The sequence below is a fragment of the Polyodon spathula genome, chromosome 18, assembly GCF_017654505.1.
Source record: "Polyodon spathula isolate WHYD16114869_AA chromosome 18, ASM1765450v1, whole genome shotgun sequence".
Lineage (NCBI taxonomy): Eukaryota > Metazoa > Chordata > Actinopteri > Acipenseriformes > Polyodontidae > Polyodon > Polyodon spathula.
Window position 1 is genome coordinate 6,766,561 of NC_054551.1, and position 23,086 is coordinate 6,789,646.

A 23,086-nucleotide genomic window follows, 5' to 3' on the forward strand; every position below is an offset into this window, starting at 1 on the left:
TGACTCAACTATCAGAAAAAGACTGAACAAGAATGGTCTTCATGGAAGGATAGCCAGGAAGAAACCACCGCTCTCTAAAAAGAACATTGCTGCCTGTCTAAGTTCACCAAAGAGCACATAGATGATCCATAAGACTTCTGGAACAATGTTCTCTGGACAGACGAGTCAAAGGTAGAATTTTTTGGCCTCAAAGAAAACCAAACACTGTGTTCGAACAGCAGAACCTCATCCCAACCATCAAGCATGATGGTGGTAGTGTGATGGTTTGGGGCTGCTTTGCTGCCTCAGGTCCTGGATAGCTTGCCATCATTAGCAACCATAAATTCTGCTTTGTATCAAACGATTCTAGAGGAGAATGTCAGGCCATCTGTCTGTGAGCTGTAGCTGAACCAAAAGTGGGTCATGTAGCAAGACAATGATCCTAAACATACACGCAGATCTACAAAAGAATGGCTGCAGAAGAAGAAATTCCGTGTTTTAGAATGGTCTCGTCAAAATCCAGACCTAAACCCCATCGAAATGTTGTGGCAGGACCTGAAGCGAGCTGTCCATGCAAGGAAGCCCTCAAATGTCATTGAGTTGAAGCAGCTCTGTAAGGAGGAATGGACCAAAATTCCTCAAAATCGATGTGTCAGACTGACCAAAGGAAATGTTTAGTTGAAGTCATTGCTGCTGAAGGGGGTGCCACCAGTTACTGAATCTAAAGGTTCACATAGTTTTTCACACATGGATATTGAATTTTGAATCATTTGTGGATAAATAAATGTTGAAAAAGTATCATGTTTGTGTCATTTGTTTAATCAGGTTATCTTTATCTAGGACTTAGATTAAGATCTAATAACATTTTAGGTTTGAAATATGTGAAATATGTAAAAATCCTAAGGGGTTCAGAAACTTTTTCTCGGCACTGTATATTAATAGCCTAATAAATATGAGGGCATATTAAAATAACATTAATGTGTTTGTACACATTACATCATGTAAAAATATAAATATATACAATAGGCTTAAACAGTACAGTAGTAAAATCAAATGAGGGTTTATTTTTGTCTATCCTACATAAAATACAGTACAAAACAAACCATGCTGATGTGTTGTGGGCTTCATGTTGTTGTAGGAAGCAGATAATAAAGTATTATTTTAAATTGAAACTAAATTATTTCAGCATATTTTCTTTTCATCTTAGTCTACTTACAATTATCCCAAAATATATCATAGTGTCACATTAACACATTATGGCTACACAGGACCTTAAATAGGTGCCATTTCAAATCAGTATTTTTATTAAATAAGACAATGAAAAGCCATTTGTTGTATGTCTTATTTTTGCCAGGTCCTTAATGATGTTCCGTATTAACTCAATATATTTGTTTTAGCTGGAACACCAAACAAAACCACTAACGAATCTTTGCCCTGTGCCCGTGTCCCCTAAATCGCTCATTATTTGTGTTTAACATACTGCTTTACATATATAAACATCATTAATTCAATGCAAATGTGGTGGAGCTTCTATTCCGCCCCTTTCATTTTGCATCCTCTAAATTCTTGTTTTCCACACGGAAGTGGGAATAGTAAATCAGACGGGGACAGAACTGTGCACAGTAATCATGTTTTGCATACGGTAAACGCTTTCTTAAATGAGGCTCTGTGTGTCTTATTTCTAGTACAGAAAAAAAAAAAAGTTTTCAGTTAGGTGAGAAAAGTGATTTATGCATTCTATATGTGTCACAAAAATGGAATTGTCATGGACATGACCAGATGGGCTGTTGGAAGAAAATATGTGCAGTCTTTTGTGCAGTCATTTCCAGTTACCTAACTCCAATCGCTGACACTCTATGACTGAATCCTTAATTGCCTAAAGTCATTGTTAAGTCTCTTCTGGAGAATGATTGAAAGCAGGGGTATTCTCATTCTCCAAAGCTATAATTATAACCAGGCACAGGACTAAGGCACTCAAAACAATGCTCCATGTGGAAGAATTTTAAATGAAGGTCCCTCTGGATCATTTCAACAGCACAGTTCTGTCAGCTCAGCAGCAACTGGTTGGCTTCCAATCCCACATGAAAAATAACTGTACTGCAGTTACAGGGAAGGCGCAGCTAGACTGCCACTTACATGTGGAATATAGCTCTTTAAGTTCTTGTGTTCTTTAATGACTGGTGCTGGAGCACCACAAGACGCACTATATGTCAGAAAACTGTATGTCAGTGTTTAATTATTAGAGTACTGCAGTGGGATGCAGTATTTCAACTCAATAACTTATGGATGCACTACATTGATGGAGGTCTCATGCATATTTTGCAGTACTGTACAAGTGCAGCATTTTTTTTTAATGGAATAAAGTGTCTTTGTAATGCATGATGGGTTATTAATTCTATTGTTTTCTTATTATAGATTCCTACAGTAAGGGTTGGCTTTCAGCTGAGAATGGGAGCTATGTCACCACATGCAATGAATCTCAGAACACTTGATTGCTGCTGTTGAGAAGATCTGTTTGGATAGACCCACAAGAAACAAAAAAAAGTTATTGGTCTTTAAAGTAGTTAATAGTAATGGCTTGTTTTTTGCCACTGGCATTGCCCAGCTGTGTTTTTTTGTTTTTTTTTCTGGGAAAAATGAACCAGCACATATTGCCTCCAACAAAGGATTTCTGGGAGAGATTTTGTTTTAATGAACTATTCCACAGGCAGCTATGGGACTGAGCATCTCTCTAGCTCCTTGGACGATTCAGAAGTTTCATTCTTTCTTTCTTTCTTTCTTATCTTTTCTTCAGTAGGCTTTCAATGTCGTTTCTTTTCTGTTCTGCTACTTTTTCTTACATTCCAGGGTATTTGCTCCACTGAATTTGTAACACATTTTTCAGCTTTATTTTTTCTTATTATTATTTCATATACAGTACGAGATGCAGCACAGCATAACAGATTGCTTAAGACCTGTCAGAATGGAGAAAGATAACTGCTCTGTCCAGTCGTCTATTACAGAGATAGGGGATCTGAAGGTGTGTTTGAGAAATAATCAGGGAAGTTTAATGTCACCTATCTGCTATGCTGTATTACCTCACTGATTTATTTTATTTATTTTTTCGTTTCTTAATACCTCCATTCCCCTTCAAAACTGGAGTAAAATCTAAATAAATATATTTGAGTTGACAGATCATGTTGTTTCTGTGCAATTATGTTTGTCTGTCTTGAAATCAAAGAGATATCAGCAAGAAGTATTGCCTCTCTCTCTCTCTCTCTCTCTCTCTCTCTCTCTCTCTCTCTCTCTCTCTCTCTCTCTCTCTCTCTCTCGGCTGGCTGTGGAAATTATTGTCTTTCAGCTTTTCCACATGAACAGTGAGCAGAGCCAAAAAGGGAACAGCCAGTCTCACAGTGTAAGGTGTCGGTGCTAAATATATAATAACACAATGGCATTGATTTTCTGGTGATCCATACATTTTGTTTTAATGAGGTGGGATTTGTGAAAGGTCGATTTCTTGGATTTTGCAGATTGAAAAGAAAAGTATTTTGATGTTTTTCTGTTAGTCATGGTTATGGAGAGTTACGGCAGGGAAATCTCAACAGTCTGCTATTATGCATAGTTGACCCTCTCCACCCTAGATGTTTATTTATGCCTGCTGACCCATGAGGCACCTTATGTTAGATGTGTTCTGAATAATGTATTTAAAATTACATTGAATTCCAAACAGATATGGGGAAAAAACCCTTTAAGGAATTATCACAGGGCAAATGAAATTGAAAGCCAAGAGGTAAACCAGGCCATTCTGATAAGTGAACACAAAATATACAGCATCATCTCAAACAGCGGTGAAAACACAGAGCTTAAACAATCCGACACACACAATATACACACGTCCAGCTTGTTATCTCTGTGCATTGCATTACACAGCCAGCGGAGGTGTCTTGAGAGTGTAATAATAAGGTGCCGCATCTAGAGGATGGCTAGACTGTGGTCCAGCTGCACTGCTTATAATGACATTGTATCTGCAAATCTGTACAGCATAATTGTTGTAATTCAGAAGCAGACCAAAAAACACAAATGATGACACAGAATGGAGATGAATAAACTATGGCCTGTTTGCTATTTTTGCAATACTTTTCTCTGTATTTACTGTTGTCGGCATATGCACTTCATTCATTGTACATGTGTTTTGATACCATATCTGGCCTAAATCATGTCTTACAAAGGAGCATATGTTTAAATACAAGCAGTGGAGGTATTTAAAGATATATATAGGATATAAATCCTTCCGCTGGAGTTGTTTCCATGGCAACACAGTAGGTGGTTTCTAAGCAGTGGCTACAGCAGTAACATTTGGCTTTTTGTTTTTTGTCCATTGTTTTCCCATTTGTATGCACAGGTATGGAGTTAAGGTGGAGGAGCTGACAGGGACGTGCACTGTGGGATGAGGTCATCGTTATCACTGCCTGCAAAGGCTAACTCTGCATATATATATATATTTTTTTAACTCATTTGTCTCTGGTATGTAAAACAAGACATAAAAGTAACTGTTCTAAAAACAAAAGTGGTACTGTAACAGAATAGAACAGGGGGTGTGGGCAGGACATCGAGACAGCGAGCGCTACTCCTCGATACAGGAGGTCCCGCTAATCCCTGCTCCTATCCACATTCCTTTTCACCCGGTGACCGGAGGAATTTCGCTTTTCCAGTTCTCATTGAGTAGCACATTATTGCATTATAGTATATACTATCATAATGTGCTACTCAGATCACATTGTATATTATTAGCTGAGTTCCAGGAGGCCTCAGCTGAGAAGGAGAAAGATATGCTCCCACCAGAGCAGTGTACACTGGGAGGACTGAAGAAAGGTAGTGGTACTTCCTGTGGAGCAGAAAAGGATGATATCACCAGTGAAGGAGCATCCAGACCAGTACTGTCTATTTTATTATATACCAGACATGAAGCTTCTAAGTGAGTTCAGTTTAGGGACCACAAAGGAATGGGCTTAGGATAAGCATCATAAACAGATACATCTGTAAAAAAAAAAAAAACATAAAACCAAAAACATTTGGATGATTAAAATAAAAAAGTGTAACAAGAAACAAGAAAATCACAGGTAGTGTGTTTAACATTTAGTGAAGTTAATTTCAAATCATAGTCTTGTGTGCTATTTTGACATTTTCTGTACACTACAATGGACTTGAAAGATCGTAGGTATTGTAATACACCTACATTTTTAATTAATGCCAATAATAGCGAAAGCAGAATTGCACCCAACAGGGAAATATCACAGCTGTTAAACACAATAAATTATATTAAGATTATTGTTTTTAAATGTTCAGAGGGGTGCATTGTTAAATGACTATAATTTCACATGACAGTTTTCTCTTCTCTTCCATTTTAAAGATGTTTTTGTCTGTGGAAAAATGAAAGCCAGCAGAAAAATGGAATGTAGAGCATATAAAGTGTGGTCGGCCTACAGACTTTCTTAGCAGACTGCCATGCAACCAAACATTTGTTCTTCTGCACAGATTTGCATGCCTTATTTTTCACAATTCCCTAGTGATGTCCCTGGTTGTTTGAAGCCTTGTATTGCAAACAAAGTGCAAGGAAACTGTATTCATTGTAAGACACACTTGACTCTGGCACTGTTTGCTTATTAAGTCAGGTACTTTAGGACCTTTCCTTGCTGTCATGCTTTTGCTCTGAGCTACCATCTAAGTTGATAAACAGTAGTTGCATGTTTAAATACTAATAGGCCTGCTCAAGTGTTTTATGTATTCATTTTGCATCTAAGCACTGACGCAGACTTTAAATCTTTTTAGCATGACATTGCTGCAGTTATTCAGCACTTTACATTGTATGTTTGACCTATCCTGACCCGTCCTCAATCCCTCAATAATCACTCATGAGCTGCATGAAGACAGCAGCAGGTAGCGCTCCATGTTACAGGGCAAGGGAGAAGACCTGTTGCATTTATTAACCTTGCTTTGCATGCCTGACAGGTAAAGGATAATACTGGTGAAGTTCGGCGTCGTGAGGGGTGGTGGCGCTATGCTCACTAGCTCCTGATACCCTTCACCAAGATCGAACAGACCTTAAGTCTAGTGTTGGGTTGTGGTGGCCATCTTGGTGAAGGTAACTACACATGTGTTTCTGTACTCTTCTTACAGCCATTATCTGATACACCTGTTAATTAGTAACAGGTGTATCATTGATTCAGTAGGAGGAGTTAGGAGTATAGAAGGGGAACGTGTGAGATACCGAGTTGGATAGCCTCAGTTCCAGCTCTGTACCATGTGTAATCACTTGAACTTTATTGGACTTGTGTGACTTGTGTACTCTGTAAATGCTCTTTGTCACACCCTCAGACCTCCCACATCATCTGCTTCAAATTTAATCAAGCAAGGCTTTGGCAGAAGCATTAAATGCAACTGTGGCAGGCTGGCGAGTGGATAGAGGCCCAGAGACAGACTGCAGTTCAAAAAAATATACTTTTATTATAAATAGATACAAAAAAAAAGGCACAAGGGCCAAAACAAAGGGACTGAAACACAAAAAGACAAAAAGCAAGATGTACAAAATAAAGGTTTCCAGGCTGGGCAATGCCTTCACTGGATTTAGAAAATTGAAAAATCACAACCTACAGAACACCAACCTGCTTCCTCAGCTCCCTCCTCCCAAATGAGAAGCAGAGGCCTCCTTTTATGTCAGGTGGCTGGGCGCTGATTGATCGTTAATTAACCTAATCAACAAATCAACCCCGGCCACCTGAACATAATAAACCCAGGCAGGTAGGGGAAATTAACCCCATCCCTGCCAATTTAAAAAGGGCAGAGCTTTGCCCTACCACAACAACACTAAACTTTAAAAGGTCAAGCAGTCTAATCGTATTAATAAATTGCATTTCAAGGTATTTTTATTGCACCAGCCACTGTAGAAAAACAAACAATAAAAGTGGTTGAATACATCTCTGATTCTTACTTATTTGAAAAAAAAAATCATTGTTGCAGTTCACAGGTTGCAGTTATACTGAGTAAATACGCTTTGACGTGTATTATTCATGAACGTCAACGTTAAAGGGTTAGACTTTTGGAAACATGATGTCATTTTAAATTTATTTCTATTTTTAACAGAGAGTGGGTGGGCTGTTTGATAATATTTAGGAGGGAATGTAACCTGCTTGCCAGTCTGTTGATCTTCAATGCCCAAACAAGCTTCCATGACTGGCAATTTGTTCAGAGTAACAGACCCTCATTAAAGGACTTCTATACATTGTCCAAAAATCCATTTCCTCTCAGCAGCCAGACAGCTCGTCAATAGAATGATGCTGTGAGGCACGGGGAAATAAAATCAATGGTTTCCTCCCTATTACTGTACAAAGATTGGAAAGTGGGCCAAACTCCATCTTCCTAAATAGTAAAACTGAACACCATTTTGCTCATCATTTTTATTTTGGTGCTGTGGCTGCTAATATTGATTCCTGTCCATTGACAGTACACACTCAATAAAGTGGCCAAGTATCTTCATGCTGGAGTGGCAATGTGATAATAAAAGTAAAACCTTGTGATTGGTTACCCTCTGTCTCGTTACCTGCAATACCCATTAATTGAGATCTTAGTCAGGCTCTCAAATTCAAACTGGCACGACAATGAAATCTATGTTTAATTCTGTACCTAGATCAATCATTCATTTGCTTTGTAAAGAGCCTTGTGGCACTCCAGCACATTTGTAAAGCTAAAGACTGCTGTTATTATTTTAGTTTTTAATGTTTTTTTTTTTCCTTCTTGCCTCCCACACTTCAGGGTTCTGGGAAAAAAGCAACGCTGTTTTCCCCAGTTAGGGGTAATGTTCACTGTTTTACTCTTTAACTGTGAATTAATAACCTACAAAAGGTTTGAAGTAAGTTTGCCACTAGATCTGTTAGGTTCTGTAAACCTCTAGTTAACTACAGGAAAAGGCAGAAAGTTTGCCCTCTGATGGATGACCATTGCATTTATATAAACAATTGCAAACATTCTAATTTTTTTTTCTTTTCTTGGCATCTTGTCTATTTGTTATTGCACTCCAGATTAATGGGTGAAAGATTTTGTTTGGTGAGCAATCATTGCCAACTCTCAGTGTGCCTGCTGTTGCTGAATAGCCTGTCATTATCTAAGAAAATAAAAATGAAAATAAGGAGGCACATTTCTTCAGTGAAGTTTCCACGGGCTAAAAAAATTGGTTTTTGTAATTTTTGTGTGCGTTTGTGGCAAAGTGGCTTGCTCTGCACAGATGTGGTTGGTGCAGTGCTCAGGAATAACACACACAAGACAGTGAAAGTTCAATCAAAAATACTCCTGTATTTGGCTGGGTTGTGTGTCAACAACACTTAAATAATAAGCACGGCCTCTATACAGCCATGTGTATCGCTCCGTGCAATACAAGGGTTTCAGTCTCCTGTTTGTGTTAGCTGTCTAACAGTGACAAAAGACAAACAGTTAGCACAATCAAACAAACAAAACATGAAATACTTACTATAATTAATTACTTCCGTTTCCTTAAAGTGTCCTTTCAGTAACCATAACAAAGGAACAGATTACATCGTCACACCCCCTGTTATACCCTTAGTCGCTTCCCCCTGTGATAGCTAGTTCAATCATGTCTCCTCCAATCCTTGACTGACACATCACACACTGCATTAGGGCAATGACTTCAGGCATTGTCACTCCGCCCCACTCCTGGATGGCTGGCTTCCGACTGACCCAGGAATGAACTGCCAGACCATCCAGTACGAGGCACGCTGTTCCTGTTATACAGCACCCTCACAGGTAGGGAGGAAGATTGTTGACTAAGATTCATTGGCTGTCTGTCACAGTGTTTTATGATCGATGAGTGTGATAGTACATTCATTATTATACTGCTGCACAGTTTCTTTATACAAGTTTTACTGTATATAATTCCACAGACAATGAAAACTTCAGGCCCACGGATAGATTTGTCAGTATAAAATTCAAGGACACATCAGCTTGTTGGCAATGACTCAGCAACTTGAAGGGCGATAGTGCTTGAAGTTCCCTATATGGAGGATAGATGAGACACTTATCAATGTGAGAAACGGTGTTGAAATCAAGGTAGTGGGGTTGGGAAAGAAATGCACTTGCTAAAAGAAAGTGTGTATTCAGTTTTATTGCCACGTAAGAAATTTAAATATAGTACAGTGAATGAATAGTTTACAAATCAACATTCTGCCAAAAAAAAGGAAAGTCAACTAGACAAAATCTTAGAACATTTTTTTCTTTTCTTTTTTTATTTATTTATTTATTTTTTATATCAATACCAAACAAAATTATATGGCCTAACAAACACCAGTCCACTTTTTTTTTTTTTTTTTTTTTTTTTAATTTATTTTTTATCCAAAACATACAAGTACTACATGTTTGGATTAATACCACTAAATTAAACGTTAGCTTTGTGCAGCACAGGGCATGACAGAAAATAAACGCTCTGCATTTGTTAACACAGAAAACAACTTATAAAAAGAGTGGCGTAACTCAGCGAACTAACAACCACTGCATTGAAAAGCTGAAATAAAGTCTCTCTTGGCATTGCACTTAATGTCATTTTCCTTAAGCATGCTATAGTTTAAACAGCATCGAATCAGTTTAAACGGAAGCTTTTCCAGTGATGGTTATAATATGTAACGCCCATTCAAGCATTCGAAATCGGAATGTAAATGTGCATAGTTGCCGATCATTCTGAAGTACCAAACATACTTTTCTCACAGGTTTGTTCATTCAAATATTATATCAATGAGTACCAAACCTAACCCGGTCCCTAATTTCTTATGCTCTCTGATATGCAGTGTACTAATATAAAGCACCAGTGAAGGAAATGATTTGCCAAGCCTCTTCACTGAAACTGAAAACACACAGCACTTTTAGATCTCATTTTTCAAATGCTTACTGAAAATCTTAGGTACGCATATTGTATGATGCTCTTAATTAAACAGTTTGTGAAACTAAAATGTTATATGCTTCTTTAATTTAGAAAGAAAAAGAAGCTTTACTTAGGATTCCCAGAACAAATGAACATTGCTACCTTTATTGTGGCTAAAATCACTTTCCCTTTAAAGAGATTATTAATAACCTTTAAATAACATTACCTATCATTAGTAAGACAGGCGTACGTTATTTTAAAAGGTAAAAGTATATGAAACTAATACCCCTTTGGAACTGGGATTGGAATTGAACTTTATATGTAAAGTAAATCTGAATTACATCTCTCCACGCACCCCTAAACTCTTCTCAGTTACCATCCTTCAAATCCAGCTCAAACTAAGCACGTATGCAGGAGCTTAAATAGAGCAAGACAGTAAAACTGCAGAAGGACAGGGTTTTTTTTATTTTTTTATTTTTTGTTCTTTCTGCTCAGCAACTGTACTAAGATATTAGATGTAAGCCTTGCTTGTGTGCAGAATATGAATATTTACCTAACATTCACTTGTTATTTTTCTCTTTTTTTTGGATCGTGTTATCAAAACCTCCACATAAAACCAGTAACTGGCATCCTTAGTCCCGTGTGTCTGAACTGGAAATTGAAGAGAATCAACAGGTGGAATTAAATCTGTAACAACTGTTTCACATCTTGTATTTCTTTTTTCCACATCACTTATCAGTAATAATATTCTGTGCTATGTGGCTGAAATGTTCAAAAGCACCGCTCTTCATACCTATTTTGAAGTCACTGAATTTAGCATATTTGTTGAAAAAGCATTGTATTCCTGAATGAACATTAAGATTTCTAAGACCAGGGTGTATCTCTCGTCTGGTTCATTTTAAAGTGGGAAAATATAATAATAAATAAGTTAATGAATTAATTAAAACATTGTTGGACCATCCCGTTGCAAAGTATTTTGAAAGGATAGTTTTTTGTTATTAACCAACTGGAGATTTCCCAAGTGCAATTCTTTAGCTGAGACATGCTGAGGTTCTCTAGCATATTGATATCCTGTGTGCACCCCAATCCAAATGAAATCTGCTAAAAAAAAACATCCCATTCAGATACAGTATACTTTTGCATGGTCTTAGTTTATATGACATGGATAGAGTCTATGTTAATGACCCAAACATTTCCAGATCTTGATATTGCCATCTTAAAAGTTTATTGTAGATCTTTTTCCACTGTATTTTTCTTGTATGTAGTAATGATCAGCACAATTAACAGCAGCAGAATTAATATAGAGTTAAAGAGTAGCCATATTAGGAACCCAGAGACAAAAGTGCACTGTGATGACAGCTGGGCACATGAAAAGTCAATTTAGACCACTATTTATAAATCCCTTTGGGACATATTAGCAATTGATTTACACATGTTCTAAGAATACTAAGGATCTGTTGTCAGTGTTTTTGTGTCAGCATGTTGGACAAACCAATGGCCACTCATTAAAATGAAGATCAAGCATCTTGGTATGAGGAAGGCAATACTTTTAGTAAAGCACAGGCCATTGTAGGCCGACTAGTTCATTGGAAACAAGAAAAAAAAAGTTACAATAAGAAGATTGTTCTTTTAAAAGCCAATTTGCTAGCATCCCTTACCAAATGATCTTCATTGGCAATGCAATGATTCTGTACTGAGGGGGTAATGGTAACACATGGGAAGCTACAATGGTACCAAGAGGCAACATCCCTGGTAATACTGTGACCTGTTAATGGTTCTTCTAAACTTTCTACAGGGTAATTCACTTGCTGATTTTTTAACTTTTCTATGGACTTGCACAGTATACTGTAATTGTAACATACCATTTCATTCTGGTTTTGACTTTCCACAGTATACAGTAACATAGTGCTGTAATGCTCTGGCACTGTGTATGGTGGCATCAACAGGATAGTTATTCTTGGTTCTGAACTCATTGTTTTGCTTGATACTTAATTTATAAATTTGTTTGTAAAAGAATCATCTGCAGCAACAAGGTCAGGTCATGAGAAAGATTGAGTTTCCAGGAGTTCAAGACTGAGACTATAGAAGTGTTTTCCATTTCAATACAATGCTACTCTAGAGAATATGGTGGGCATTTCCATCCTCATATGCGATTTTATTTTTAGAATTTCATTGAACGCCTTGTCTTCTCATTATATCTGCCTTGCCAATTATGTCCAAATTTACTGTATAGATTTTTAAAAATGTTATTTAGAATGGTTTTAAAGAGACAGACATACAGCTTTAGAAAGTATCAGAAAATGATGTTAAAGAAGTCAATTACAACACATTTTCACCAAAGCTTTTCGGAAAGGATAAAAGCTAGTTATTGTTTTCATACTTTAAATATTTTTATTTTTTATTTTTATAATGATGGTCTCTATTTGCAACAATAGATTATGATGAATTAGAGAAAGTTTAATGATATTATTGATTTTGGGAGTAGAACCCTGTGCTACAGTTTGTTAACATACTTTTTCCTAGAGATTGAGCTCCACTTTAAACTGCATTTATTTCTGTTTAGCATGTGATGACAAATACCCTGAAGCTGTTGCACTTTCTTTTTAAAAGAAAACAGATGTGCCCTTAATCCCTTTATTTAGCAGAGAACTTGAATCTTGGCAACAGCATCTAAAAAGGATCTGCTCATCTGTTGCAACATCCAAGCCACCTGTTATTGAAAACAGGCAATTAGGCATTAAAGTTCAATTTGCAAACTCTTAATTATGTGCAAATATGACTAAGCAGTTAGAATGCTATTTATCACATTCCTCCTATGGGGGTTCTCAAAGACCTTTACTTTAGAATTCTGCTGAGATGAATGGCTCAATATATCACCAATGAAGCCTTTCAGCTCTGGGCCATTGGTTTGACTGGGTCGCTTGAGATAGAAAGTTACTTTTTTTTCCCTCCCATTAAGAAGAGTTTCCTTTGGGTAAAACTCAAATTTACTCTGTATCAAAATGTGACCTGGAGCTCTAGAAAGCCAGCACTGTGTCTACCAGAAGCACGCCTTCTGAAAGCACCTTTGACCCTATAATAACCTGTGTCCCAGTAACGGAAAACTGAACATGCTCAAATTTAGAAGGAGTGTTCTCCATATTGCACCAAATGCTTTATTATTATAAAACTGCAAAAGTAATGACCCAAACAGTAATTAATATGTCTATTATAACTGAAAAATACAACAGTAAAAAAGGATAAAATTAGACCAACTTTTCAATAGAAAGTCACATTTGTGTACGCTGACAAAGAGCTCGATTCTCAAAGCTCTTTACTCCAAAACCTCATTACTGCATTTTTTTTCTGAATGGAAAAAAATACCAATTAAATGTCTAAAATGAATAAGAATCAACTTAATTCTTAATTCAAGCCCCGTGCATTAAAAGTCTTTGTTGTTTAATTCTGGTTTTGCAACTTTACTAGGTGTGTTTCTGCTTTGTGATAAAAATGAACAAATGACCATTTGAAATAAAACAGCTTTGAGAATTTAGCCCAGCATGTTTAACTATCTTCTGTTACAGTGCTGTAGTTTGTTTTTTGGAATTTCTCTATATCATATGATTGAATGTTTAAATGTATTAACTTAAAAAGTACTGTATAATTTTAAATATTGCTTTTCAATTAAAATCAATGCAATCTGAATGTGGTTAGTTTTCATATGGGGGTTAAATATCCACTTTCAAACGAATATGAAAATAGAACAAGCTCATAAAACACATGGTGCAAATTGCATAGCTGCCATTAACACATTTATTGTATCTCTATTACTTTCTTTTGTTGTGCCTATTGTCTTGAATCCACTTAATCTTATATTCCCCCTCATTCCACTTACATATCCGTGGAACTCAGATTGCAGACCTGCTTTTATTAAAAGCTACTGTGAGAGGGCTTTCTTTTTTTTAATACCTCGCCAGAATGTTTTACTCCAGTGAAGCACTTCTATTGTCAGAGAGCCTGCTGCTTATCTGAAAGTGCACAACCGTGTTCATAAAGGACCTCCTTGCTAGAGCCGTTTGTTTTTGCAAGCCTGATAATTCACTCTAGCGGATATTCCACCAAGACGAAAAACCATTGTTAGCCTAATAAAGGATATCAATCAAATACATTGAGAGAATAAACACTACCTTGGGTCCAAAGCTATTTTCTATGCTTGTGGATTTGTTGTTTTTTTCAATCATTTTTTTTTTTTTTTGTGAGGAAATGTTATCTTAAGCTTGCTCTTCGGTTTTATTTTGATCTTGTGTTTATGAAATTTGTGGAAAGATGTTTCTTATTGTGTGACAAACTTTTGACTTGAACCTTGTTTTTTCACAATCTCTAACTGTGCTCATCAGTACCTGCACTGGCTCCCAGTAGAGAATACAATACTGGTCAATACACTGGTGTTGTCCTTAGCTGCAGTACTAATGAAAGAAATTGCCATCTCCACATCAAGATCATTTGCATTCTTCACACTAAGCATCTCATCTAGCACAACTACGTATTAGTGATATTAGTGACTTCCTGCCAGTGCCACATCACATCTCATTATGCCTGGCCCCCTTCCTGTCGTCCTTTTACCTAAATCTCACTCACTCACACATGGATTTAGATATCGAAATAGCAACATATGAAATTACATGTGATTTGCATTATCCTGCATGTGGCTTCAAACATTAGAAATGTGTAAGGGCTGTGCAGAAAAATTCAGATTTGACTTTCTCTTTAAGTCCCTGCTATACTTTGTCTTACTGTTGGCACTGTGTGCTGATAGGTACAGTACTCTAGTGCATTGAGCTCAACACTGGATTGATAAATCAGATTGGCAACTTTGAAGCTATACCATACATCAGCTGTGAAAATATACAGTGTATCTAGAGATGCTTTTTTGACCTCAATACTATTGCTGCAGTGTTCTATGCTATCTGATTGGGCCAGTTTTGGTTCCTATTTTCTTGGGTCATAATCCTACTGGTTATAGAATACCTGTGAAAGTACATGCCTGTCTTCTCAAAGGGAATACATTTCTCTTGAGATCCCTTTTATTTAAATAGTTGATGATGAAAATAATGACAGGGGGAATTTAAGGGGCAAAATTTCAGCTGTAATCATTGGATTTCAAGTAGACTTCAGGGAATGAGAAATCTAAAATTTAGTTTTTTATCACATTAGGTTACTTGAAAGAAGCAGCAGCAACATAAAGGAGGGAGAACTTGAAATTTACAACTCAAGACAATGAGAAATTCCATGGACTGCCACAGATAGCTGTTAATATTAGTCTCTAGATTAAGTGTTTCTTTTTTTTTTTTTTAAATAAGATAGCCGTACACCGTAGTTCAGATCATATACGGTAAGTAGCAGTAAACATTTCTGAAAAATACAAGAAAGGCACAGCCCCACATCATTGGAATGAGTCAAGAGAGAAAACACAAGCCACAGGAGGAGCAAGCTGCCAACGGGCACATCTTCTGTGTACACTCTGCACACGGACATGTCTTTCTTTCCAACAGTGTCCTATTGTCAGCAGACACTGAGTGTGCTCCACTTCAACGCCACTGAACTGCGTTTTTGCACATGTGGTAGACAGCCTCTTCCATGAATACATTTCATTGTCAAACAATTGTTCAGTGTGCTGCTAGTTGTATCACAGTTGTGAATTCAGGTACATAAAATATATATATTATATATATATATATATATATATATTATATATATATATTATAGGTATACAATATATATGTGATTGCAGTGGAAACAAACACTTATCAGGTTTTCAAGTTTTCTGTGTGTCATTTCTCATATTGTTTTGATGATGTTCAGTTTTTGCACCAAGGTATTGCTCTGTTTTGGTTCATCTGTGCTTGGTGGACATTCTACGAATTTGCAGTATGCACGCATACATAGGATTCACATGCTCGCTTGCCTCTGAGTCTGTGTCCAAAGATTTTTCCGTGGCTACTTTTGTTCATTGCCACTGCACACTAGCGATGAGCTACAAGCCACAAACCCAACGCCCTAACCCCCGATACCCTCCCCAAAGGTTCGGTCCCACCTCCCCCCCCTCCCTCTCTCTCTCTCTCTCTCTCTCTCTCTCTCTCTCTCTCTCTCTCACTCACTCTCACTCTGCTAAGGGGGTCTCACACAGTCACCTCCGTTTTGCTGTTGGTTACAAAGTAAGGCTGTGGAGGCAGAAAATGCTGGGTGCGGCTGCTGTGTAGCTCGTTAACCTGCTCCACGGTGCAGTGCTTCTTGTTGCTGTAGGTGTGCCGGCGGCTGGAGGTGTCGTTGGGGTCCCAGCCCTTCATCGTGTTGGAGCTGAAGGCCAGCGGGTGCGTGTGCGTCTTGCTGATTTTGTTCTTGTGGCCGTTCTGTTTGACAGTGGTCAGGTCAGGGCTGTATGGGTTGCTCTCCTCGTGCTCCATGCGCATTGGGTGTAGCGGTAGGCTGCCCTTAGCTGCCAACTCTGCCAGGTGCCGGCGCTTTGAGTAGAAGTCATTGTTAGCCTTCTCCGCTGATGGATACAAAAAAAAAAAAACAATTATAAATATAAATGGGAAACATTAGCTGGAAAAAAAGCCAATAAAGGGTAAGAACGTGGATTTCAAAAGCTGAACCAATGCTTGTCGAAAAAACCCATAATTGCTACAAATGTTTCATTTCTTGTCATTGTGCAGCTACATGTGACTGTGACTGCAGGAAACAGGTTTATAACAAAGACAACAAGTTAGACTAAGAAACAATATTAAAACTAAGAGCAATGTACATACAAATATCAATATAAATCAATTTCTGACCCATTTTAGATGCGGTTGCTAATGGCTATGATTTAAATCAGACATGCTGCAATATGCATTCTTCTTTCTTATGCAGCCATATTATCTAAACCTGGGATGAATTAAAATAGGGAGGTGAGCTGGCAGCACTGTAAGGAAGCAGGTCAGTGCCAACCTTTGGAACTCTTGACCACTGTGCCTTGCAAGGCTTCAGTGAAGCTCTATTCCAGAAATCCTGTATGACTCACCATGACATGTAAAGCAAGTCAACAGACAGCTGAATACAACATCTCAACTGCAATGATGGGAATACGGGTGTGTGTGTGTGTGTGTGTGTGTGTGTGTGTGTGTGTGTGTGTGTGTGTGTGTGTGTGTGTGTGTGTGTGTGTGTGTGCATCAGTGCTGTTGCCAGAGTTGTCTGAGTCACACACCTGACACCAACCCGCTCCTCTGCTTTACTGGCACTATTGGAAAGGCTGCCTCTTCTGTGCTGACCCCTGAGTGATAGCAGGATCACGCTCCAGATGCGTAAATTAGGCAAACCCTATCATTTAATCATTAGCCAGCTCCGGGAAAGCTAATGCAGGAGCACAGATCCTATTCCAGCCCCACAAATAGAGAATTATAAATACACCTGCATTATTTTCTTCTCTCTTCAGCTCATTGTAACGGAGTGTAGAGAGCTGCATAAGAGCACTAACACTAGCAGCTAGTGGGGCCAATTCCTTTAACTCAGCTGGTGAAATGTTTAGACTCAGGAGGTCTTGAGTTCCAATTTACCATGTGTAATCTATGAATGTATAATAATGAGCTGACTTGAGGGAAGTAATGTGCTTGGCTTGTAGGCACTTCTTTACACAGCAGTATCAAAAACAACTTCAAAGAAAGTAAATTAGGTTAATGCTGTTTCTTTAGGCTTGCCCTATTTTTGCAGGGGGGTCTTTGAAAACCTAGTTTACGAGCTGTGTTGAATAATGTAAAAATTGTTAACTATTATGATAACCCACTTGCTGTACAGCCAACTCAAAATCTTAATGATATAGTGTAAAAGTATAGAAAAATTAGTTGATTAACTGCACTGAAATAGGTTGAAAAATTACTGTGTTATATAGAATACTCTAACAGTGACCTCTAAAAGCATTCGACTGAAAAGAAGAAGGAAAAAAAGACTAACCTTGACAGGATAAAACAAAACAAAACACGAAAAGAAAATCCAGCACAGGTTCTTTACGAGGACTTTATAAGTACAGGACTCTTCCTGTTGTAACTCAGGTCTAGAAATAGCTCTAATAAATGACATTGTTCTTTGCTTTCTCCTGCTATCTGCAAGATGATATCCTTTCATTAATATTTTATTGATTCTAGACCTGTAAACGACACAAAGAGATGCTAAATTAATACACTATCTCCCCGATGCAGCGCCTTGTGGTAAAGTAATACGAGGAAATCCATTCCACAATATCAGACAGGGGGAGGGGAGGTACCAGCTAAACTGCCTGTCGTGTCTGAAAGGATACTTGCAATATGTTTTCACATTGCATTGATTTTATTATTACAGTCAGGGAAGGATGTTCTGCTGTGCTGGATTGTTCTGAATGAATGCTCTACACTGTGGGATATCTTGGGATGAACACCACTTCATACGCTCAGCATCTGGTTTTCCCTGGAAGTCTCCCATCCAAGTACTCAAGATTCTGATCTCATCAGTTCTCAGAAGCTAAGGAACTGACCAGTACCTAGATGGGAGTCTTCCAAGAAAGTTGTAGCTGCAGTATGTAGGTTGAAGGGTTTGCGTAGCTTAACAGTAAATAGTGAATGTTAAAAATGGTGAGGTCTTGGCTGGCAAGTAAGGAGTGTTTTGGCTGGGGGTGGGGGATTAATGTGGTAGATCAAGCCTGTAAGAGTCAGCATGGCTTTTGGTGCTTCCGTTAGTAATGCTAAATGACACAGATTGGGATTTATGACCAGGTGTGACAACAGGATCCAATCTACCTCTAATTGAACCATCAATTTAGAGAATATTTTCCCCCTGTATTTTAATTCTCGACCAGTCATTTTTAATCAGGACTTTTTTATGAGTGTTTCTGGATAGAGCAGCCAGGCTGGTTGTTTTGATCTCAAATACATTACTGGCAGTGAAATGCAGCTAACCAGAATGCACAGACAATGGTATTGGGAATAAAAGCTTCCATTCAGTGTTTTGGGAGTGATCTATGATGACGATCGGAAAACACCACCTTCCTGTGGTGTCAAATGCTTTTGAGGTTTTCTCATGTGGACTGATCTCTGCAAAGTGCATGATAAACAGTTCACATTGAATGTTTGAGGATCTCATAGAGGAATAAAAACCCGACAAAACGTGATTCAGACATAATTTTGTGTGTGGTTTTCTTTCAGTCAATACGAAGCAAACGTTGAGAGATACCCAGTCCATATGAAAAAACATTTAATTGGTTATTTCTTAGTTTTGCTGCAGTGTGGGTCAGCATTTTCCCAATACACAGCAACTGAATTTGTCAGTCTCCTAGGGGGAGTGAGGTGGGGAGTGTAAGGGTACAGGCGATTGAATGAACTTGTCTTTCTTTCTCTCACCATCTGCTTGTCTTAATTAGGCCATAATTGTAATATCAGGTCCCCCTGTCCAATTAAGGAGGATTCTGTTTCAGCTGCCTGGGTCCTTGTCACTGCATTGAACCGCAGACGCATCAGGTTGTGTTATTTATAGTGCCATTGTGCTCAGGCATCTGGTTTTCATTAAAAGAAGTTCACATAGCAGCCTTTCTAAATGGGCAATGCCAATTCAATCCTAAGTGTCAGTCCTTAGTACCAGCCTATTTCGTGGTTTGTCATATTTTGCTCTTTAGTTACCATCATAAATTCCTCTCATTTGTATGTGAGATAAATTAATTGACAGCTAATAAGATGAAAATTAACGATGACTCAAAGTATTGTTCAATACATAAGTAAAGGTAATTAAAGAGAAAAAGTGAGGAAAACAGAGATGGAGAGTATTAGAAGAGATTAACGTCTAGTCAGTAAAAAACGAAATTAAGTCCAGAGAGCTTGAGCTGGCTGAAGTGAATTAAAAAGGGCAGCCTTGATCAAAAGAGAAACAAACAGAAGCAAAAGGTAACTTAGCACCGACACTTAGAGTGCAAGGCGAGTCGTGTAAACACATCGATTGCACTGGCAAACCAAAAGCAGAAAGTTATTTCACAGCATAAGAAGTGGCTTTAATCTCACCTGTGGAAAATACAAAGGGAATCGTCTTCTAACGACAGTGATTGATTCGTGAGATATTATCTGTCTGTGCAGAAAATAAAACCAGCCTCTTTCTCATAGAAGTCCTTAACAACAATGATTGTGCTTGATATAGGCTTGCAATTATACTCCTCATTATTGTGACATGAATATAGAACTAGGCTGACTGTCTCTGTTGAATAGGGGTTATTTTATTGCTGTTGCATGCTCTTTAAAATTCCTGATTGCATGGTTCCTGTCTCCTTACAATATCTGAGAGAGACATATTTATTTGCCTTTAGTCCCCTTGAATTTAGTAGGAGTGCAGTTTTTTCAGAGAGAGTTCCACAGTGGAGCAAGTTCATGAGTTTTAGGAAGACATTATTAAGATCTATTAAAATACTGTAGAAGCCATTAAAAGTGGTGTTGCTGACATTATGGCAGCAAGAGTAGTCGTTTATCTGCATGCTACGAAAAATGCAGAAAAGTTGTACACTAACAGAAAGGGTGAGGTCCTTTGAATACAGTCTGGGTCTCCAAGCCTCCGAATTTTAAAAAATAAAAAAAAAACATCAAACCACTATTGTCATGAGAGATAGCTTATTAATGTTTTCATGTAAACTTGGCATTAAAAGAATGCTTGCCAAAATCCCATGCTGGGCAAATTGAATAGCTTTCTCATTTCAGATACAGGTCGTTTTTTCATCAATATCTGCTTTTTAAGGCTCTCAGAAATCCAATACTGTGACCTTACTTAGTGTTTGGGGACAGTATTGATTACCCAAGAGTGTGTTCTTATCCGGCTGCTTTTACTGGATACCAGCTTCCCAAAGGTTTGATGGGAGAAGGCAATCAGAAAAAATAACAGAAGTAAATAACATTATCTCTGTGATTTCGTTATTTGTTGTGGTGATAACCTGTCAGTCACTTCTCCACGCCACTGTTAATTTCGTTTTTCATTTGCCAAGCAATACAAATGAAAGATTGATGTGAGAAACATCATGAACTTGATTGATACGCACTATTCAATCTTATCCAGAAACTGGGTTATGCAGGTTATGCTTTTCAATTACAAATACCGCACCTGAAACCACATCTCGTAACTACAGTTAATCACTAACTTTAAACCTTGGCATTCACTAGATACAAATTCAAGTAATCAAACATGTATGCCGTCATCATTGTGTAACTATCCATTAAAATAAAGTATGCAATTAACGATACAGTAGTCAGTAGTTCTACTGATTTATATGTATTTATAATACTGGCAATTAAATTGTCCTAAGTTAAGCTAAACAGAAGTATTAAGCAATGGGGTTAAAGTCTGTTCATTGGTGTAGTTGAGCCGGAACGTGCAGGAACGTGCCGGAACATTCCAGAACACTGTTCCAGTACTATTCTCTATAGGCAGCAATGGCAATAGGCAAGCTAAGTCACATGACTGACATCTCCCAGCACAACTGTCTGATTCAGTCCTCTTCATGCAATGAAAAGAGCCGTAGGAACTTCTATTACAAATTGCTTCTTTAAGAAGGCTAAAAATGCTGACGAAGACGACAGCAACAGTGCATCAACTACGACTGTGCGTAGAAAGAAGATAATTCGCATTACCTGTTATATATTTCACTAGAAGTTCAGTATACAAACAAAATTATTATTATAATAATTCTTATTCAAGAAAAAACTATATTTTAGTGGCATTCACCATGGACTACACCACTGATTCTGTTGTTGCAATGAATACATGCTCACTAGAATCTGTGAGTTATTAAGTAAACAAATCTTAATAATCAATATAATCATAAAAACTCCTAATAAATACATTTAAACAATTTAAAAAATAACACGTTGAGGGTAATATTGTTCCTACTTAAAAAATAAAAATAAAAATAAAAAGCCTGGCAAGATCTCCTTTAAAATAAAAAGAAAATAAACATGAGAATGGCTTGATTATCATTTGAAAGTCTGTCTTTCAGGCCCAGCAGAGAATACCCAGGGGGCCCTGTGTTGTGGACTGAGAGAGAGGACAAGAAGGAAGATGTCAAGGAGTCTGCACTTATTATCATTTCAAGATATTCACACAAGGCCACTCTGAGCAGATGTGTGCATCTCCAAAGGAGCAGTGAAGCCGCTTAATAAAAGGCACATCTGGGATCCAGGTGCTTAAAAACCATGTGAAAAACCACAACTGCACTGCAACTAGGGGTAGTGCAGAGGATTCACATTTCACTTTTTACTTTAAGATTCTAGCTGTAATTATAGAATTTGACAATATTGTCATGCAATTGGTTAATATATCAACAATGGGGCTCAATAGCAGCTATAACTCTGGAGCCTGTTTGCAAAAAACTATGACTAACCTGCTTTTAAGACATTTTTTTAAACCAGGCTAAAGTAAATCAGTAGTTTAAGACAGTTCCATGCATGAAAGCTTGACTTAAACCAGTTGCACATCAGTGTAGACCATCAATCCACATAGCTTTTACAAGGAGGTAAAACTAACAACAGTTAACGAGCACAATATTTGAAAAGATATTTTAATGTGGAAACTCAGTTTGGGGATTATAAATAAGATGACCATATGGCTCCGTGTTCAGTGGGCAGTTTGGGATGCATTCTGGTAAGGGTAGTCCTGCTACTCTTAAAGGGAAGAATGGTACCTGAGACAGGTAAAACGTACCAGAATGCAGTCCCAAACTGTCCTGCTGAACACAAAGTCATATGGTCACCTTAATTATAATCCCAGATGTCTGCAGCTACTGAAAGAAAATCTCCTGCTTCAAATTTACATTTTTTTAATTCCAAAGAGAAATATTTAAACTAAGGGAAAAAAGAAAAAGGATCTAATGTTGCACATGTACATTATTATTATTATTATTATTATTATTATTATTATTATTATTATTATTATTATTATTAATGACAGGGAATTATGCACACATATTTGTTTTAAACAAAAAAAATGGGTGGTGTTTTAAGACATTTAATGACAAGAACTATTAAATGCTAGTTCTTATTTTTCTATTAAATGGTAGTTATTGTTTTCTAAAGAAATATGTTACGTACCAATGCTATACTGTACTTGTGTATTTTTTTAATTATTTAATTAATTCCATTAAAATATTACAGTAGAATAATGATAACTACATGGGCTTCATTAGTAACACTAAAA

General features: G+C 37.5%; 1 protein-coding gene across 1 annotated transcript in view; it reads right to left on the bottom strand.

The window, feature by feature from the left end:
• Positions 1–15,983: 15,983 nt before the first annotated feature.
• The window catches only part of LOC121331248 (protein shisa-9-like), a 62,301-nt gene continuing 55,198 nt past the window's right edge, over positions 15,984–23,086 (bottom strand). The window contains exon 4 of the mRNA XM_041278516.1: positions 15,984–16,412. Within this exon, the coding sequence (XP_041134450.1) occupies positions 16,039–16,412 (374 nt within the window). The 3' untranslated portion in view covers positions 15,984–16,038. The remainder of the gene's footprint in view (positions 16,413–23,086) is intronic.